Source organism: Topomyia yanbarensis, chromosome 1, assembly GCF_030247195.1.
Source record: "Topomyia yanbarensis strain Yona2022 chromosome 1, ASM3024719v1, whole genome shotgun sequence".
NCBI classification, from domain to species: Eukaryota; Metazoa; Arthropoda; class Insecta; order Diptera; family Culicidae; genus Topomyia; species Topomyia yanbarensis.
Window position 1 is genome coordinate 58,570,661 of NC_080670.1, and position 16,948 is coordinate 58,587,608.

Below are 16,948 nucleotides of genomic sequence, written 5' to 3' on the forward strand. Positions count from 1 at the left end.
TTGCAACGTGCACCCCTATATCGAAAACAAAGACGTAGTCCTACGTCAAAACAATGTTATTCTGGAAAATTTACAATGGAAATATAATCACATTTGTTGTTTCTACATCCAATTTCATTGTAAACTCGATTTTTACATGGAAAAAGGGCGGTCGTTAAGGGATGTAACAATGAAAAAATTGATCTTTCCCATACATTCTGAAATCAAAAACATCGATTTACATTGTTTTTTCGTTGTAGATTTTGGAGGCATGAAGGACTGCATCATAAGTATATTGATGTTACAACAAAAGTTGTTGTTAACAAATAAAACTGTTGTAAATTCAACGTTTCTACGATCAATTTCGATATTACTTTCTGATGTTCGGGATGCTAATCTTCGGCGAAAAGCACAATAATTTCGCTAACAAGAAATCAACACATTCGAAAACGTCAAATGTTTTCACCTTACTATATATCTTGGTGCAAACGCTTTCCCGCCATCGATTTATTTCGTTTTGCCCGCAGCACATCTGTCAGAAAATTTCGTCAATTCGATGAGTTGCTGGCCGCGCAGAGAGATTTTAACTTTACATCGCGAGTTTTTTGTGCGGCCTTCGTGTTCTCGAGTGCGTTAAAAACGTGAACGATTCTGCAGAAGAAAATTTGGGATATTGTTGTCAATCGGCCCGGAACGCGGTCTCGCGATGGCTCACAACTATATTGTGACCGCTCAGAAGCCCACGGCGGTGACGGCTTGCGTAACCGGTAAGTGCCGATCGGCAGTTTTGATATTTTTCTTCCAAGTTATCAGGTGCGACTGACTGGGAAAAAGATGGTGCCTCTGCTGTGGCGTTTTCCGCTGTGTTTTTGTCATTCTATTATTTTTCGCCTGATGTTTTTTCGAGGTTAGAGCGATATTTTTGTCCGAGCTACGACGAAAATAAAGTACTTACCCCATTGTTTACTATTAATATTAATGTTGCCTTTCGCGGTTTTATTGCAGGAAATTTCACGACTTCATCGGATCTCAATTTGATTGTGGCCAAAAGTTCTAGGCTGGAAATTTATCTCGTAACGCCGGAAGGATTGCGACCGATCAAGGAAATTGGCATCAATGGAAAGATAGCGGTTATGAAATTGTTCCGCCCAGCGGTAAGTTATCGACAGTCAGTACCGTTAGGTCGTTCATAGAGTGGCGGTGGGAAGCTGAGGCTTTCACTCTGACATCATCCCATCAGTTTGCTATAAGCAGGTATCTTGCATCCCAACGTCAGTAGCAGCTCCAGCTCAGTTTCTCGCCACCACTCTCAAGGGGCCTTCGTAAACAAAGCTTAAGCATGATGCAGGTTACCGTACTATTAATAAATTATAAACTATAATCTGTAATATTTTTTGCTGAAACCGGCGTGACTTACTAAGCGTATCGGGTATCCCAATGCAACTGTACTGTTATAAGCTTGTTTACTGGAAAGATTAATTTAGAAGATTTGTTAACCTCAGATTCTCATTCTATTCAATGATGCTTTTATCGCATAACAACACTTCATTCTGCTTGTTCATTATAGGAAGCCCAGAAAGATCTTATCTTCATCCTTACTCATCGCTACAACGCGATGATCCTGGAGTGCTCAGTCCAAGGCGACGATATCGATATTATAACGAAAGCCCACGGAAATGTAGCTGATCGTGTTGGCAAACCGGCAGAGACAGGAATCCTCGCCGTTATCGATCCGAAAGCACGCGTCATTGGTATGCGGTTGTACGAAGGTCTGTTTAAGATTATTCCACTGGATAGGGACACCCACGAGTTGAAAGCTACCAGCTTGCGGATGGAGGAAATGCACGTGCAAGATGTGGAATTCCTCTACGGTACGCAACATCCGACACTGATTGTTATCCATCAGGATTTGAACGGGCGACACATTAAAACGCACGAAATCAATCTTAAGGATAAGGACTTTACGAAGATTGCTTGGAAGCAGGACAATGTTGAAACGGAGGCGACTATGTTGATTCCGGTACCGACTCCACTAGGGGGAGCAATAGTAATCGGACAGGAATCAGTTGTTTATCACGATGGTGACAGTTATGTAGCCGTGGCTCCAGCAATTATCAAACAGAGTACAATCAACTGCTACGCTAGAGTGGACAGCAAGGGTTTTCGGTACCTCTTGGGTACGTTAGAGCTAAATGTGATATCAAACGATTTTAACTAATTTTCCATTTGTTCTGGCAGGTAACATGATTGGAAATCTTTTCATGATGTTTTTGGAAACGGAAGAAAATAGCAAAGGTCAGCTAAGTGTGAAGGACATCAAAGTAGAATTACTGGGTGAGATTACGATCCCAGAATGTATCACCTACTTGGATAATGGTGTGCTATTCATTGGATCACGACACGGGGATTCTCAGTTGGTAAAATTGAACACAACGGCTGGTGACAACGGAGCATACGTAACCGTGATGGAGACTTTCACTAATCTGGCTCCGATCATTGACATGTGTATTGTCGATCTCGAGAGGCAGGGACAGGGTCAAATGATTACATGCTCAGGAAGCTACAAGGAAGGTTCGCTACGTATCATTCGTAATGGCATTGGCATCCAGGAGCATGCCTGTATAGATTTGCCAGGCATTAAAGGAATGTGGGCTCTTAGGGTGGGCATCGACGACAGTCCCTATGATAATACGCTCGTCCTGTCGTTCGTTGGACATACGCGCATTCTAACCTTGTCCGGGGAAGAAGTGGAGGAGACGGAGATCCCTGGATTCATGAGCGATCAACAGACGTTCTACTGCGCCAATGTGGACTTTGGGCAGATTATTCAAGTCACTCCGTTAACGGCTCGATTGATTCAGTGTGACAACAAATCGATGATCTGCGAGTGGAAACCACCGGATGATAAGCGTATCGGAGTGGTTGCGTGCAACTCCTGCCAACTGGTGTGTGCAACTGCTCGCAACATTTATTACATTGAAATTGAGGCAGGAAAATTGATTCATAAAAGGTACAACTAGAAGAGAAACGTCAATCATTGTAGCGGCACTAATTTAGCAATGACCCTCAATTTCAGCACCGTCACCTTAGATTACGAAGTAGCTTGTCTGGACATCTCTCCGTTGGATGAAAATGCGTCCCGATCAGAGCTGGTCGCGGTCGGTTTGTGGACAGACATTTCCGCCTGCATTCTTCGATTACCCAAGCTAGAATTCGTGCACACGGAGAAACTGGGAGGGGGTAAGTTGCAAAAACAATTCAAAACAATCAAATTACTAAACAGTGCCTTTTCTGTAGAAATCATCCCTCGTTCGATTTTGATGGCATGCTTCGAAGGTATTGTCTACTTACTCTGCGCTCTAGGTGATGGTTCCATGTTTTACTTCGTGCTGGACAAACACACCAACCGCTTGACCGACCAGAAGAAAGTCACACTCGGTACACAGCCTACGATTCTGAAAACGTTCCGGTCACTGTCCACAACGAACGTGTTTGCCTGTTCGGATCGCCCAACCGTTATCTACAGCTCGAACCATAAGCTGGTGTTCTCCAATGTTAACTTAAAGGAAGTGAACCACATGTGTTCGCTGAACGCCGAAGCTTACCAGGACAGTTTGGCCCTTGCAACGAAGAACTCGGTGATTCTGGGAACGATTGACGAAATTCAGAAACTACACATTCGTACAGTACCTCTGGGTGAATCGCCTCGAAGGATCGCTTATCAGGAAGCATCGCAGACATTCGGGGTTATTACGGTTCGAATGGATATCCAGGATTCAAGTGGTCTAACACCTTCGCGTCAAAGTGCTTCGACACAGACGTCGAATGTGACTTCATCGAGCAACATGGGCCTACTGAAGCCGGGTGCGAGTAATACTGAATTTGGCCAGGAAGTTGAAGTTCATAATTTGCTCATCATCGATCAGAACACGTTCGAAGTTCTGCATGCGCATCAGTTCATGCAAACAGAGTACGCAATGTCACTGATTTCGGCCAAGTTAGGCAACGATCCCAACACGTACTATATCGTGGGCACCGCTTTGGTGAATCCGGAAGAGCCAGAACCGAAGGTCGGTCGGATTATTATTTATCTTTATGCGGACGGAGCGCTTACCCAAGTCAGTGAAAAAGAAATCAAAGGAGCTTGCTACTCGCTTGTCGAATTCAACGGGCGTGTTCTGGCAAGCATCAACTCGACGGTGCGCCTGTACGAATGGACCGACGATAAAGATTTGCGGCTCGAGTGCAGCCATTTTAATAATGTACTGGCGCTTTATTGCAAAACGAAGGGTCGGTTGCTTGGTACCAGTTTGGTTTGGTATTTTTCTTATTGATTTGTTTGCTCGGACAGGTGATTTCATACTGGTCGGGGATCTGATGCGATCGATTACACTGCTGCAGTACAAACAGATGGAGGGCAGCTTTGAGGAAATTGCTCGCGACTATCAACCCAACTGGATGACGGCGGTGGAGATTCTGGACGATGATGCCTTCCTCGGAGCGGATAACAGCAACAATCTGTTCGTTTGCCTGAAAGATGGGTAAGTTGTGTGTCAGCTCATAACTGAGTTCATAAATATAGGTTCAATCATTTGGCGAAAGGTACCTATCTTATCTCTGGTATTTATATCCGTGCCACCAAAAGAGAATATAACTACTAGAGGTCGCATATCGCTGTTAACATTGATAATTCATCATCTCGCTCCTACCTATGCTAGGCCCATTAGTTTGACACATATTGCCCCGGGTGCACACATGTCAAAGTATTGGGATACAACATGCTAGAGCGAGACCCCATGTTTCAGTCCGTGAATACATGGAGCCAGTACTGCCCATGATCGCATATCAGTCCCATAAAGATAGGAAATCCCATAGAAAACGGGACAACTATGCGATCATGGGTAGAGTAGTGCTTTGTTATAATCTCTTTTGTGCTACCCCATATTGTGTGATATGCATTGACATCACATCCATTGATGAAGGGCTTGTCTATGCTTATGCAGTACTTTACGAGGCCATCTGTTTAAAAAGGGTGTGCTATATCCATATCACCAGGGAATATGCGATTACCATCTCCTGTTTACCCTTAGCAGAAGGTGCCTCAACTGTTATTGCAGCGACGTCTCCTTAAATGAATCCTACCCTGTTTATTGTTTATATGCCTCTTGCCGTTGGCGCCTTTGCCTACAGAGGGTTTCCTCGCATACGATAGGGTGATTGTGGCGTGCTATCATCGATACACTCGTTACCGTTGCTGCAGGCTGGATATGATCACTAGTTCGTCGTGAAGTGTTCCGCGCTGGGCCACCCACAGGAGCTGTTTCAGTTCATGCTTGCTTAGAACTTCCACGTTCGGCGAAGACGGGGGTGCCATCACGAGCTCTATCGTTTTGAGAACCGTGTTTCTCTTCACAACCCTCCAGCGCTCTGTGCAGAAATTTTCGTTCTGATTCTGCGCCAGGCGAGGATGTTTCCATCGACTCTGTCGAAGCTGTCGCAAAATTATCCTAAGTACTGCGCTTATTTTGGAATCTGCCACGCTTCGAAGGCTTCCAATGAAGTGCCTTTCCCAGGACCTGATCACAGCTGTGGCATCCTGCAGTTACTTAGCTGCATCCTTGTATGCACAGGCGATTGTCAGATACCCTTGTTTGTATGTATTCCTAAAATTGGGTCTCGTATTGCTTGATCTCTGCTCCATGACCCTATCGATCAGTGCGCACCGAGTAGCATTCAGTTGTATACAGCTAAAGGGTATTCGCAGGGTACACAACCGGAATGATGATCATCGAGTTCGATTTGACCAATTCGTTGAAGGTTGGGCACTGCTCAGTTTTTTTGTGTCCGTCTTGGATCCTGCACTTTGATCTTTTTCGGTTGTGGTTCCTTCTTGCACCCCTATTGTTGGATCATTTCTCAGCAGCCACCCAGCGTTTCTTCGCCGCACCTGTTGCTCCGCCGGGCTGGTCTAGGTGCTTTTTGATCACTGTCCGATCCTCGTCTCTAGCGCAATCCTCTGCTTCCATCACCAATCTCCTCCCAACTCATGTTCACAGTGTTCTTAGTGTTTTCCATTTTGATACCAGAAATAGCTAAAGGCACGGGTCGCGTCACGCCTTGATTGGTGCATGGATTTTACGGTACGTGTTGTTATAATGTTTAGCTAGCCCAAAATGTGCATTCACGTGCGTGACGCCGGAATTTAGTCAAGATGAGTGTATGTGTGGATAAATTGTGCTGAGAGGGCTAAGGTGTTCACTCGGTGGACGACCTGGCCTTCTATATCACATTGTTGATACCGGCGCTCTGGATGACGTCTACTGAGATCCGGCTTTGCTCCAAATCGATGACTGCCGTTGACCGCGCGCTTCGCCCTTCACCGTGCGAACTGGCCGGTTCATTGGATAGCGTATTTTATCCCGGCTCTCGGTATGCGTTCATCGCATTCGGACCATGTTCCGAAAAGATCGCTCGTGATCCGAGTCTCCCCCACTCTCGTCATGATCAGTTGCTCGCTCAAATCCGACGTGACAATCTTCCTTCTGTCTTTGGTAGTACGTGCTCGAACCGACTGCCCGACGGCTGCGTGGGAAGACTTACGCTCTTTCGTCACAGTTCTGGGCTGATCCCTCGACCGGGTCACCACTACTGTCCAGGAAGTCACTGCTCCACTATAATCACTGAACGGTCCGGTAATTGAAGGCCATTTTCACTAATTTTCAGCGGATAAATTGATGACGTGTGGATGCAGCCAGTTTTCTGAAGGAGTTTGTAAAATAAAAGTTGACTGTACCCAAATCTAGTCCCAAAAATTCCCCACATCATAAATGGTTCTTATAAAGAGGCGTCCATGACGTTGGCCGTCGTCATCATACGATCCCGGGAATTGCTTGAGGGTTTCCTCTCCGTTGAGCCCTCCGACGTTGTTTTGTCTTCTTTTCCTCCTAGTTGACCCGATGCTACTCGTGCGGTTGTCCAAAGTTGGCAAGAGGTGCATTCAATTGGTTCGACAAAATTGAACGGGAACACATCGACTTCTCACTACCGTTTTCCTCGACAGGATCACTGCATACTTGCACCGCAAAAACCCGAGAACCGATTCGCGCGATTCCGGCCGTATATTTTTACCATTTTTTTGTTAACCATTTTTGTTAACGACCTATTGAGTTAATTTGTCAACAGTTTTTTCGGCATTTAATTAGCAAGGGACTGGAAGGTGAAGTATATTTTTCAATATTTAGAGCCATAGTACTCAAGGGAGAGCAAGGTGTTGAAAGGAGAAAGTTTAGAAAAGCGTGGAAGGATCATATATGCAAGCTTAGAGCTCACCGGCGACTTAACCCTTTGTCTGCTACCGTAGTGGTCAGGGTCTTTTGGCATTAGAAATGCGAATCACCTGAGTCTACGGCATGTCCGAACAAGCGTAAAGTAACTTGTTACTTCATGCTGTCGGAACCGACCGGCCGTATACTCGCCCAAAGAGCTAAGCAAATCCTGACCGAACTTTCTCCCGAGACAATCTCCAGCATCCTTCTTCTCATTCCTTATCTCGAACCGGTTCTTCTTATAGAGGCAGTTGTGTGCGAATTTAACTCGTCCGAGCCAAACCACGAGTTTTCTACTCCGCAGAAGGCTATCATGGTCGGATTTCTATGTCAGTTTTTCACCAACCTTTCACCTTAAAAGGCAGCTGTCTCTTCCACACACAGCGCTCTGCTTTTTCCTCCGGAGAAAACGTGCTTTTTCGCTGGGGAAAATTTTCGGCCGATTCCTTTACGCTACACACCGTTACCCAAAGCCGATGGCACTTGTTTGACCACAAATTCACGTCCAGGTCTGCCTTCTGCACCACTAAACGCACCGAATGAAAACGGTGGAGAGGCACAAAAGCCGGAAACTTTTCGCTCAAACGTGCGGAACCGATGGCGGCCATCCTCTTTTCTTCTTTTCACGTTTTTTCTTTCCCCTTTTGACGTTTTTACGTACGTCCGGTCTTTCTTGCCAGACAAATTTTTGCTTGTCAAGCGAGTGTTTTTAATCGCACGTCTCTTCTGTCGTGTATGCCGTGTACGCTTACCACAATTACCTCAATAAACCATAATTTAATTCAATATATACATTATCTTAACCACTATGTGCAAACATAACAAGATTCACTCGCGACAAGGAGTTTTCCGAACGAATTTCACACACACGCGCGTAAAATCTTTTTCTCTAAAAACGTGCCAGTGTTGCATTCGCAACCACCAAATTCCAACCTAACCTTTTTCTTCCGCGTGTCTGAACCAAGTGAAGTCTGCCGTAAGCGGAAATTGTCTGCTGTCAACTGCTTTCTCATGGCAATATTTTACTCGCCGTCTTTTCAAGCCACTAGCCCTTCGATGGTTGAATTTTTTATTGCACACCTTTTACCAAGTCATCAAACTTGACTATTATTTCACTAACGTAACAGTGGTTTGAGGCCCTTCCGTTGGCACCCTCATTACGTGATAGGTGATAACTTGTTATCACAACGTCATCCAGTAGGTACCGAGCTCTGTCCAGCGAGTCCGGGTAGAGTGTAGGTTCTGGTTCACTGGCGCCCCAACGACCCGTTGCTGGCTGTTCGACGCGATCTACTCGTACTAGATCCTGGTGGTAGCCTACTCACGAACTACCCGGTAGGGTGTCGAGGTCGGTCCGGCGACTCCGGTGGAGCCTGACGCCTGGTTTGCTGGCTAGGATGACCTGAACCGGTGGTGTGTCCCGTACTACTCAAGTGGTCCCCGGCGGTGGAGCTAGTCTACTCCGGTGGACTTCCCCGGCCGCGGAATTTTTTCCGAACCCGATTTGTTGTTTCACGACGGCTTCCTAGTAGGCGGCGCTACTTTGTTGGTCCCTTCGCCACTTCCTCTACTACTCGGAGAGTATATTCGTCACTACTATGTTAATCGCATCCTAGATATACTCATCGTGTCACATCTCTTCGACCATGTTGTCGACTGTCACATATTCCGGGCAAAAGGGTGACGAAGTATGTCCAAATCGATGCAGGTACTTCCAGAAGCATTTGTTACTTACCTTACCGTTCAGGCTAGAGCCTTGTTGTCTCTTGCTGTATGCAGAAGCCGTCTCCACTTCACTCGGTCCATTGCTGCTTGTCGCCAGCCTCGCAGTCTTCGAAGGGTTCGCAGGTCGTCCTCCAGGTGGTCGATCCACCGTGCTCGCTGTGCGCCCCGTCTTTTTGTTCCAGTAGGATCGCCCTCAAGAACCATCTTCACCGGGTCGTCGTCCGACATTCTTACGACGTTACATCAACTTTTGGTATTTACTCAAGACGTGCTTACAAAATTAAGAAAGGCTATTCATTGCTACTTTAACCCTTTATTTCAGAACTAACAGTAATATATAGTGATGTATTTAATGCCAGAACAGCTCTAGTATTTCCATAGAGGGCCGCCTTGGGGAGATCTGATTTTTCCAGCATTTGTTGTGCTTTTCTTGCACTTTAATTTGTTTACAAAGTGGTTTGCCCGTTTTTGCCCGTTTAAAAGGCATCGGCATTGGAAAAAGAGCTATTTTCAATCAAAAAAACGTGAATATCTCCACACATACTAGCGATAACAAGTTTCCGTCTTCGGCAAAGTAATGCAGTTTAATAGTCCAAACAATGTCCTAGAACATTTATATAATGAAAAAAATCTAGAAGAAAACTTATCGATGAAAAACTGTTTTAAGGGGTCTTTTGCAAATAATGTCCCATATCTCAAAAAGCTTAAAAGATAGAGTTGAAGTCTTCAGGTAAAATGTTTGCAACGAGTTTCTCTACAACTTTGCTGAAGTAAGTACTTGTCTATCTGAATTATTGAAGAAAATAAATTTCGTAACTCACTATAAGGGGGATTAATCATCAATTCGATAAGACAGAAAGAAGGGGAGTTCTACTCCAAGAAACTTTCTCAAAGACACCATATTGCTAAATTCAGCCGCTTTGACGCAATCTAAAAAACCCCCTTTTTGCTCTTTGGGACCACTGTGCACCGCAGACGTCCTAGTTTTGCCGTATGCGCGATGGATGGTTCTTCCAGCAGCTGATGCAACTCATTGTTCATTCGCCTGCGCCACGTTCCGTCTTCCATCTGCCCACCACCATAGATGGTACGCAACACCTTTCGTTCGAAAACTCCAAGGGCGTGTTGGCCCTTCACGAGCATAGTCCAGGTCTCGTGGCTGTCCGGTCTAATCAGTGTTGTAGATAATCAACTTCGTGCGGCGGCGAATTTTGTCGACCAGAACGTCCTCCGGAATCCAAAAAAAAGCGATTTCCCGCCAAGATCCGTCTCTGAATTTCTCTGCTGGTATCATTGTCGGCGGTTACTAGTGAGCCCAAATATACAAATTCGTCGACCATCTCGAATTCGTCATCGTCAATTCGAACTTGGGATGGGAGGTTCACGTTGTCGTCTCTAAAACCTCTTCCTCTCATGTATTTTGTGCCCAGGCGAAAACTGCGTCAAATGGAAGTTCATCTCTCCAATAATTCACAGCCAGCAAGAGTGATGCAGAATCATCTTGACAATGACGCATACCGCCTTCGCCGATATCGTTCTGCTGGCGCTCGCGGTACGAAGAGCCATTAGGCGAAACGTGCTTGTTAACTTCGTTCGGTTACGCTTTGAGTTCAGCGCAGCAGCCCACGCCAGTACGCCATACCTCAGTATTGAGAATGAGACACCCGCCAGGAGACGTCTCGTGCTACATCTTCCTCCGATGTTCGGCATGATCCTTGCCAATACCTTAGTTGTCCTCGCAGCCTTCTCAAATACATAGCCGACATGGCGGTTGTAATTAAACCGATCATCGATCATCACACCCAGGTGGTTCAGTGGAATTGAATGCCGATGATGATCACGACATGCTGGATTTTTTTATAGTTGCTGACCAGCCCTACCTACGTCTTGTGGTGAGCTAGTTGCTACTTAACGTCAGCCATCCAAGTTTCCACAATGCCTATTGTCTGCCGTCAATATCTCCACCTCCTCAAGGGTCTCGCCTGTTATCGTCAGGACAACATCATCTGCAAAAGCGACGATCTCCACTCCCTTAGACAGTTCCAGTGTAACACTCCGTTGTACATTATATTCCAGAACGTTGGGCTAAGTATAGAACCCTGAGGGACTCCTGCCGTGACCCAAATCGACCTTTGCCCCTTGTTCTTTCCTAAATCATTACTCGGTTCTGGAAGTAACTTTTTAGAACCTTACATGGATAGTCCGGAACCCGCATTCTGTGTAGCGCAACTGCGGTCGTCCCCAACTGGCACTGTTGAACGCGTTCTTCACATCTATCGTTACCACGGCGCAGTAGCGATTACCCTTTCTTTTTTGCTTCAATGCTTTCTCCGCGCTCGCGATGAGTGTGCGGATGGTGTCCACCATCGATATCCCTTTCCGGAGCCCGAACTGCCTCTGCGATAGTCCGTTCTCACTTTCAGCGTAGGGTATCAGTCTGCTGAGGATTACCCTTTCAACATCAGCTTCTGGATCTTCCATCTATCCGGGAAGTAGCCATCGTCCTGCCATTTCTGTAGAACTATCCTGGACGTATTCGGAAACGCCAGGATCGTGATCTTCAGTGCCACGTTATGGATACCATCCGGTCCGAGAGCTTTGCCCGCTTTCAGCACTTTTTTTGTTTCTTTACCGACGACTCTAAGTCTGCGTTGCATCAATGCACCGCAGACTTAGAGTCCACGATAAATGAACACTGGAGCCTTTTGATATTGGAACTGCAAATCCCAAACCTGTTTTGGCACCATAAGGAGCTCATCGTTGGAGTCTCGATTGTCACCAGCATTTTCATCGTCTACATTGACGTACGGTGTACGTGGCATGCGGTTGCGGATAATCTTCATTTTGTCAGCGCACATTTCGACTGTCGTCGATGGATCCTTGACCCTGGACGACACGGTAAGCGTTGCCTAAGGGGTTAGCGTCTATTTCTCTGTACAGCTCCTTGTAGACTTACTAAGCACCATGTCTCGTTTAAAAGCGACCCTGCCGTCCGGAATGTCATCTTGCACTCTTCTCTGACTGCCTTAGACCTTGCTCTCTGAACGTGCCTTCTGGTTTTCAGGCAGGCAGCGCGGAGGATGTTGAGTCTTTCGTTCCACCAATACGCCGGTAGTTCCTTGGCTCCATTTCCCTCGACATTTTTATATCAAATGCCCTTGCTAGTGTTTCCGAGAGCTCATCGCTGTTCAGCTATGCTGTCTGCACGAAGTTCTTCGACCCTTGTCGAAGTCCTCCACGTTACAGTACACTTCCACCGACTAATGGTGCAGTGGTTCGTCTGGGGGTCGTTATATATGTACTAGTGAGTAATTCATGTTATCCATCGATGACGCACTGCAGAATGTTACATCGAAGATGAGTTACCGACCGTTTTTACGGAAGCATTACATTCAGCTTTGTCTGGGATTCCAACATGCTGTAACTTATTGCGTTGGCCAGTCTGCTACAGGTCGTTATGCTTTCAGATCACTTCTTTTACTCACGAGTTTTCCACAATTAACTCGGAGCCTCGCTTGATCGCTCTGATATAGTGCAAAATTACCGCAAGCCATTTCGCTACCCCGGCGGTTGACCTTACCCTACTAAGTTCTCGAGGCACCTTTTGATTAGTTATGATCGGCAGTATCATATCCATTTTACTATCGGGGGAAGCATTATATTGCCTTTCTCAGAAGAGGCCGTTGATGCACGGACTGAGAGACCGGCTAATAGTAGAAAAGAATACTTGAGAATTACGGGAGATATAAATATATGGAAGAAAAGACAAGGACTACGTAGACGTAGAATAATAAAGCAGGGCGGGGTATTGCGTAGTTCGTAAATCGCTCTTCTTCTATCCTCTAAACTAAGTATCTGCTTCATGGTCCGATGCAGTAAGCCATATAAACAATGTTCTAGTGGTAAACAAGGGCCCTTTCGAGCTATACAGAACCAGCCAATAGGTTTTCGACGAAGAAAAGGAAAGAAAAAGATTATAACTACTAGAGGGAGCAAAGGGCTACTGTCTCGCTCTAGCATATTGTATCCCATTACTTTGACATGTGTGTACCCGGGGCAATATGTTAAACTGTAATGGGCCTAGAATTTGTAAGAACGGATAATAAACCATCAGTGTAAACAGCGGCATGCGACCACTAGTAGTTATAATCACTTTTGAAAGGAACTACTACTCACGATGTTCGCAGTTCTACCAGATGTGACAAGTTTATTCATTCTACCAATTAATTAATTCGGGTCTTCCCTCTCGTTGCAGTGCGGCAACTACCGACGACGAGCGACAGCAGATGCCAGAGGTTGCCCAGTTTCACCTCGGCGATATGGTTAACGTGTTCCGCCACGGATCGCTTGTGATGCAGAACATCGGCGAAAGAACGACGCCAACCAGTGGATGCGTACTGTTCGGTACGGTCAGCGGTGCGATCGGTCTTGTCACCCAGATACCGCCTGATTACTACGAGTTTCTACGAAAGCTGCAGGAAAATTTGACCGATACGATCAAATCGGTAGGTAAGATTGATCATTCCTACTGGCGCAGTTTCCACACTGAGATGAAAACCGAGCGGTGTGAGGGATTCATCGACGGCGATTTGGTGGAAAGTTTTCTCGATCTCAGTCGAGAGAAAATGAACGAGGCTGCATTGGCACTGCAAATTGACGTGGACGGAACCAAGAAGGAAGCATCGGTAGATGATATAATCAAGATTGTAGAGGACCTCACCAGGATACACTAGGTTCAGATTTAGTTCACTTTCATTGTCAGCGTTAAACTGAAGTCGCCAGGGAAAAACGCCTCCCGAACAGAAACTGTTATTTGCGCGCAGTGTGATGAAGTATACCAGCCCTGTTTAGATTCTTTGATGTCGGCGACGAACAACCCATGTACACAAGCACATGCAACACAAGGTAAATTCACATAACCTTACTTTATTCGTACACAATTATTTCCTGTGTGTGAGATAATAAAACAAGATTCCAGTGAACGCACGGTTCACTATAAAGGTTAATTTAGCTGTAGAAGGAAGCTCATGTTAATCCGAATTGTTCCTTTCGGCAAGGGTAAAGAAATCGGCCCACAGTCATCAATTATTAGGGGAACTGTGCTAAGACGGACACCTTAATGTTAAATAGCCAATTCGACTCACCCATTGATGCATTGTTCGCAAATTGCATTTAAACAGTGATTTGAGATGATGTTGCACCAATATAAGAACTTATACTAACGAAATTCCAAACAGAAATATGTTTAAAATGGTTATGAAAGAGGAACAAAATCCTCGAACATGAATGAACATGCAAAGATGGACATAGGATAAAGCCAAATTCACACCTTTCCGATCCGATTCAGTGACGGTTCAGTATCGTACACGGACACCAATATTCTTTCATACACATTAAATGCGAGCATTCACACTTATCCGGCACGGCACCGTTCCGAACAAGTGTGAATGCTCGCAATTGAAGTGCATAAAAGAATTTTGGCGTCCGTATTGAACCGTCACTGAATCGGATCGGAATGGTGTAAATTTGGTTCAAGGGAGTGAGACGCTTCTGGACCAATAAATTTTGTTTTCTGTCGGTGCATCACAATGTAGCGATAATGAAAAATAGCCCAAGAGTATGCAATTTGACGGCATTCTGTTATGCATTGGACTAAGAAATATGTCCATCTTTCCCTACTTTACTGTGTCCGTCATGACATGACACATTTTTTATCTATATTCAGAATGATTGGGTAAAGTTTCCGTTTTCCGCCAACCATGTGTTAAATGCCTAGTACCTCTTGCGCGCTTATATATACCTATCCCGAAATCAACGATTTTCAGGTTTTAATCGTTATTTTTTACTATCAAATTATATCCATTACCATGCTGTCAAAAAAAAAACAGTTTTGCTCATATATCTGACATTTTGCATATTTGATTATTGCAGTATCTTTCAGAAGCTTTTGAAATCGTTAAAAAATGTAACCGTATTACATTTTTATTGAATTTTGCAATTTGCCCACAGTGCCCGTCTTGGCCGACTTTCCCCCATTACCACAATGTTAGAAATCAAAATACTGCTAGTTTTAAGCTACTACTCATAGGGTAGTTAGAAAGCTTATTCGGCGATACTTAAAAAGCCATAACTATTTAAATATCTTAAAAAACAAACCTCAACATTCTATGCTACATATCTAACTAATCAGCTTTATTCAAGATTCTTCCAACAATTTAAATCGTTGGTGCTGCTCGACTGGAACCACGTTGAAAAATTTCTTGTAGATTGTTTGATTCTCGCGACCCGCATAGATTCTCTGTACCCACGTATGCTCCCAGTTGGGATCCAGCTTTTCACAGGTTACATAAACTCGGCCATGCTCAAGAGCAAAAATGGAACCATTCTTGCCGAATCCCACCTGAAAGAGTGCAGTTTATTAACTATTGCGAGCTGTCTTTTCAGGATTGCTTCGCAAAAAATTACGTTCAAACCGGGATGGAAGCGAGGAGTACGCTGTGTGGCTAGTATGGTTCCAGCGGAAACGTAGTGACCGTCCTGCACTTTCCAACCACGATGTTTGGGTCGTCCGTGATCGGGAGGATTTTTCGTACTGCCTCCGGTTTTCTTCGAAGCATTGCGCACTGAAACTGAAACGAAAGGTAACAAGATTCAGAGAATTTTGTATTACACTTATAGTATTTACCTAATAATGGTGATTTATGTAGTGTGCTAGCAATGTGTGGTTTACAAAGCGCATTCATTTTTTGGTCAACCTGGCGAAATGTAATATTTCTAGCTTCTTAAATACAAATTACAAAAAATAAATATCTTCACCAATTTTCGATTTTTTACGTAAACTACGTTTGACGTTTCATACGTTTGTATGATGCGTTAGCGTTAGCATGAGTTGATCCATCCAATCAGCTGCTCACAGCGACACTGCTGCCGAGTAGTAAAATTAAAGTGTGAAAATATTGCGAATCTTCCACAAAATTCACATTTTGATTTCTTAAATCTTGAGCGTTTTTTCAAAACGTCATATCTGCAATGAGTTACTCTCTTTGTTTACTTTCTCTTTCGATGTTTACGGCGTCACTATACACTTTTCACTTATTTTACAGTACAGATCGAAAGACGGTGGTTTTAACTAGCATATTATGCAAAGAGTTGAGGGATAAATGTTAAAATGACCGAATTATTAACAGAAGAGAAAGTAAACAAAGAGAGTAACTCATTGCAGATATGACGTTTTGAAAAAACGCTCAAGAAATAAGCACACTTACGTCGTTTATGCTTGAAGTGAAACTGAATCAGGTTCTACCCCAACAGCTGTTGAAATGCATGGTTCCGTTCATTGTGTCATTCTACGAGCTGTTCATTAGTATAAAAAGCGTTGACGATGTATGTATATAAATAAAAGGAAAGAATTTAAATCTTCGTTTAATAACTTTATTGTAACGGTTAACATATTTTTGTTGAAACGATTATTGCTCATTTCGTCCGTAGATAGACTTTCGTGCACATTTTGAAAGCAGCAAAATAAATATTCTCACGTTGAACTGCATGGGGGACAGCAAATAAACAAACCGAACATCGTATGCACAATCCTAGAGAGGGCGTTGAATCAACGACACGACTAGACACTGGTATTTCAAAACTGTATCACAAATATGACTGCCCCTCAGTGACTCAGGCAGCGATGCCACATGTTTTTTTGAAATATCTGTAGAAGAATAACTAAAATGTCTGTAAAAGTCTGTAGGTGGTTGTGCAAATCCTAGTTGCACTAAAATTTTACTTTAAAAATAGATTGAAAGTAGAATTCAATTGTGAATGAATCACTCGTATTCGAAAACAGTTATTCTAGTGCAATTTTACTAAACATTATTACCCTTTTAAAAGTCTGTAGATCTCTGGCTACGTCTGTAGAAGACATC

At 44.4% G+C, this 16,948-nt stretch overlaps 2 protein-coding genes across 2 annotated transcripts; one reads left to right on the forward strand and one right to left on the reverse strand.

The window, feature by feature from the left end:
* Positions 1-536: 536 nt before the first annotated feature.
* LOC131677712 (DNA damage-binding protein 1) lies at positions 537-14,035 on the forward strand. The gene is made up of 8 exons (XM_058957701.1): positions 537-746; positions 985-1,133; positions 1,547-2,156; positions 2,218-2,989; positions 3,056-3,219; positions 3,277-4,269; positions 4,331-4,520; positions 13,285-14,035. Exons 1-8 carry the CDS (start codon positions 686-688, stop codon positions 13,760-13,762), a joined length of 3,417 nt encoding a protein of 1,138 aa, XP_058813684.1. The 5' UTR covers positions 537-685; the 3' UTR covers positions 13,763-14,035.
* Positions 14,036-15,192: 1,157 nt separating this feature from the next.
* On the reverse strand, positions 15,193-15,877 carry LOC131677713 (large ribosomal subunit protein bL27m). Its single transcript, XM_058957702.1, has 3 exons — positions 15,715-15,877; positions 15,495-15,658; positions 15,193-15,429 (listed from the first exon to the last, which is right to left on the reverse strand). Exons 1-3 carry the CDS (start codon positions 15,770-15,772, stop codon positions 15,226-15,228), a joined length of 426 nt encoding a protein of 141 aa, XP_058813685.1. The 5' UTR covers positions 15,773-15,877; the 3' UTR covers positions 15,193-15,225.
* Positions 15,878-16,948: the final 1,071 nt, after the last annotated feature.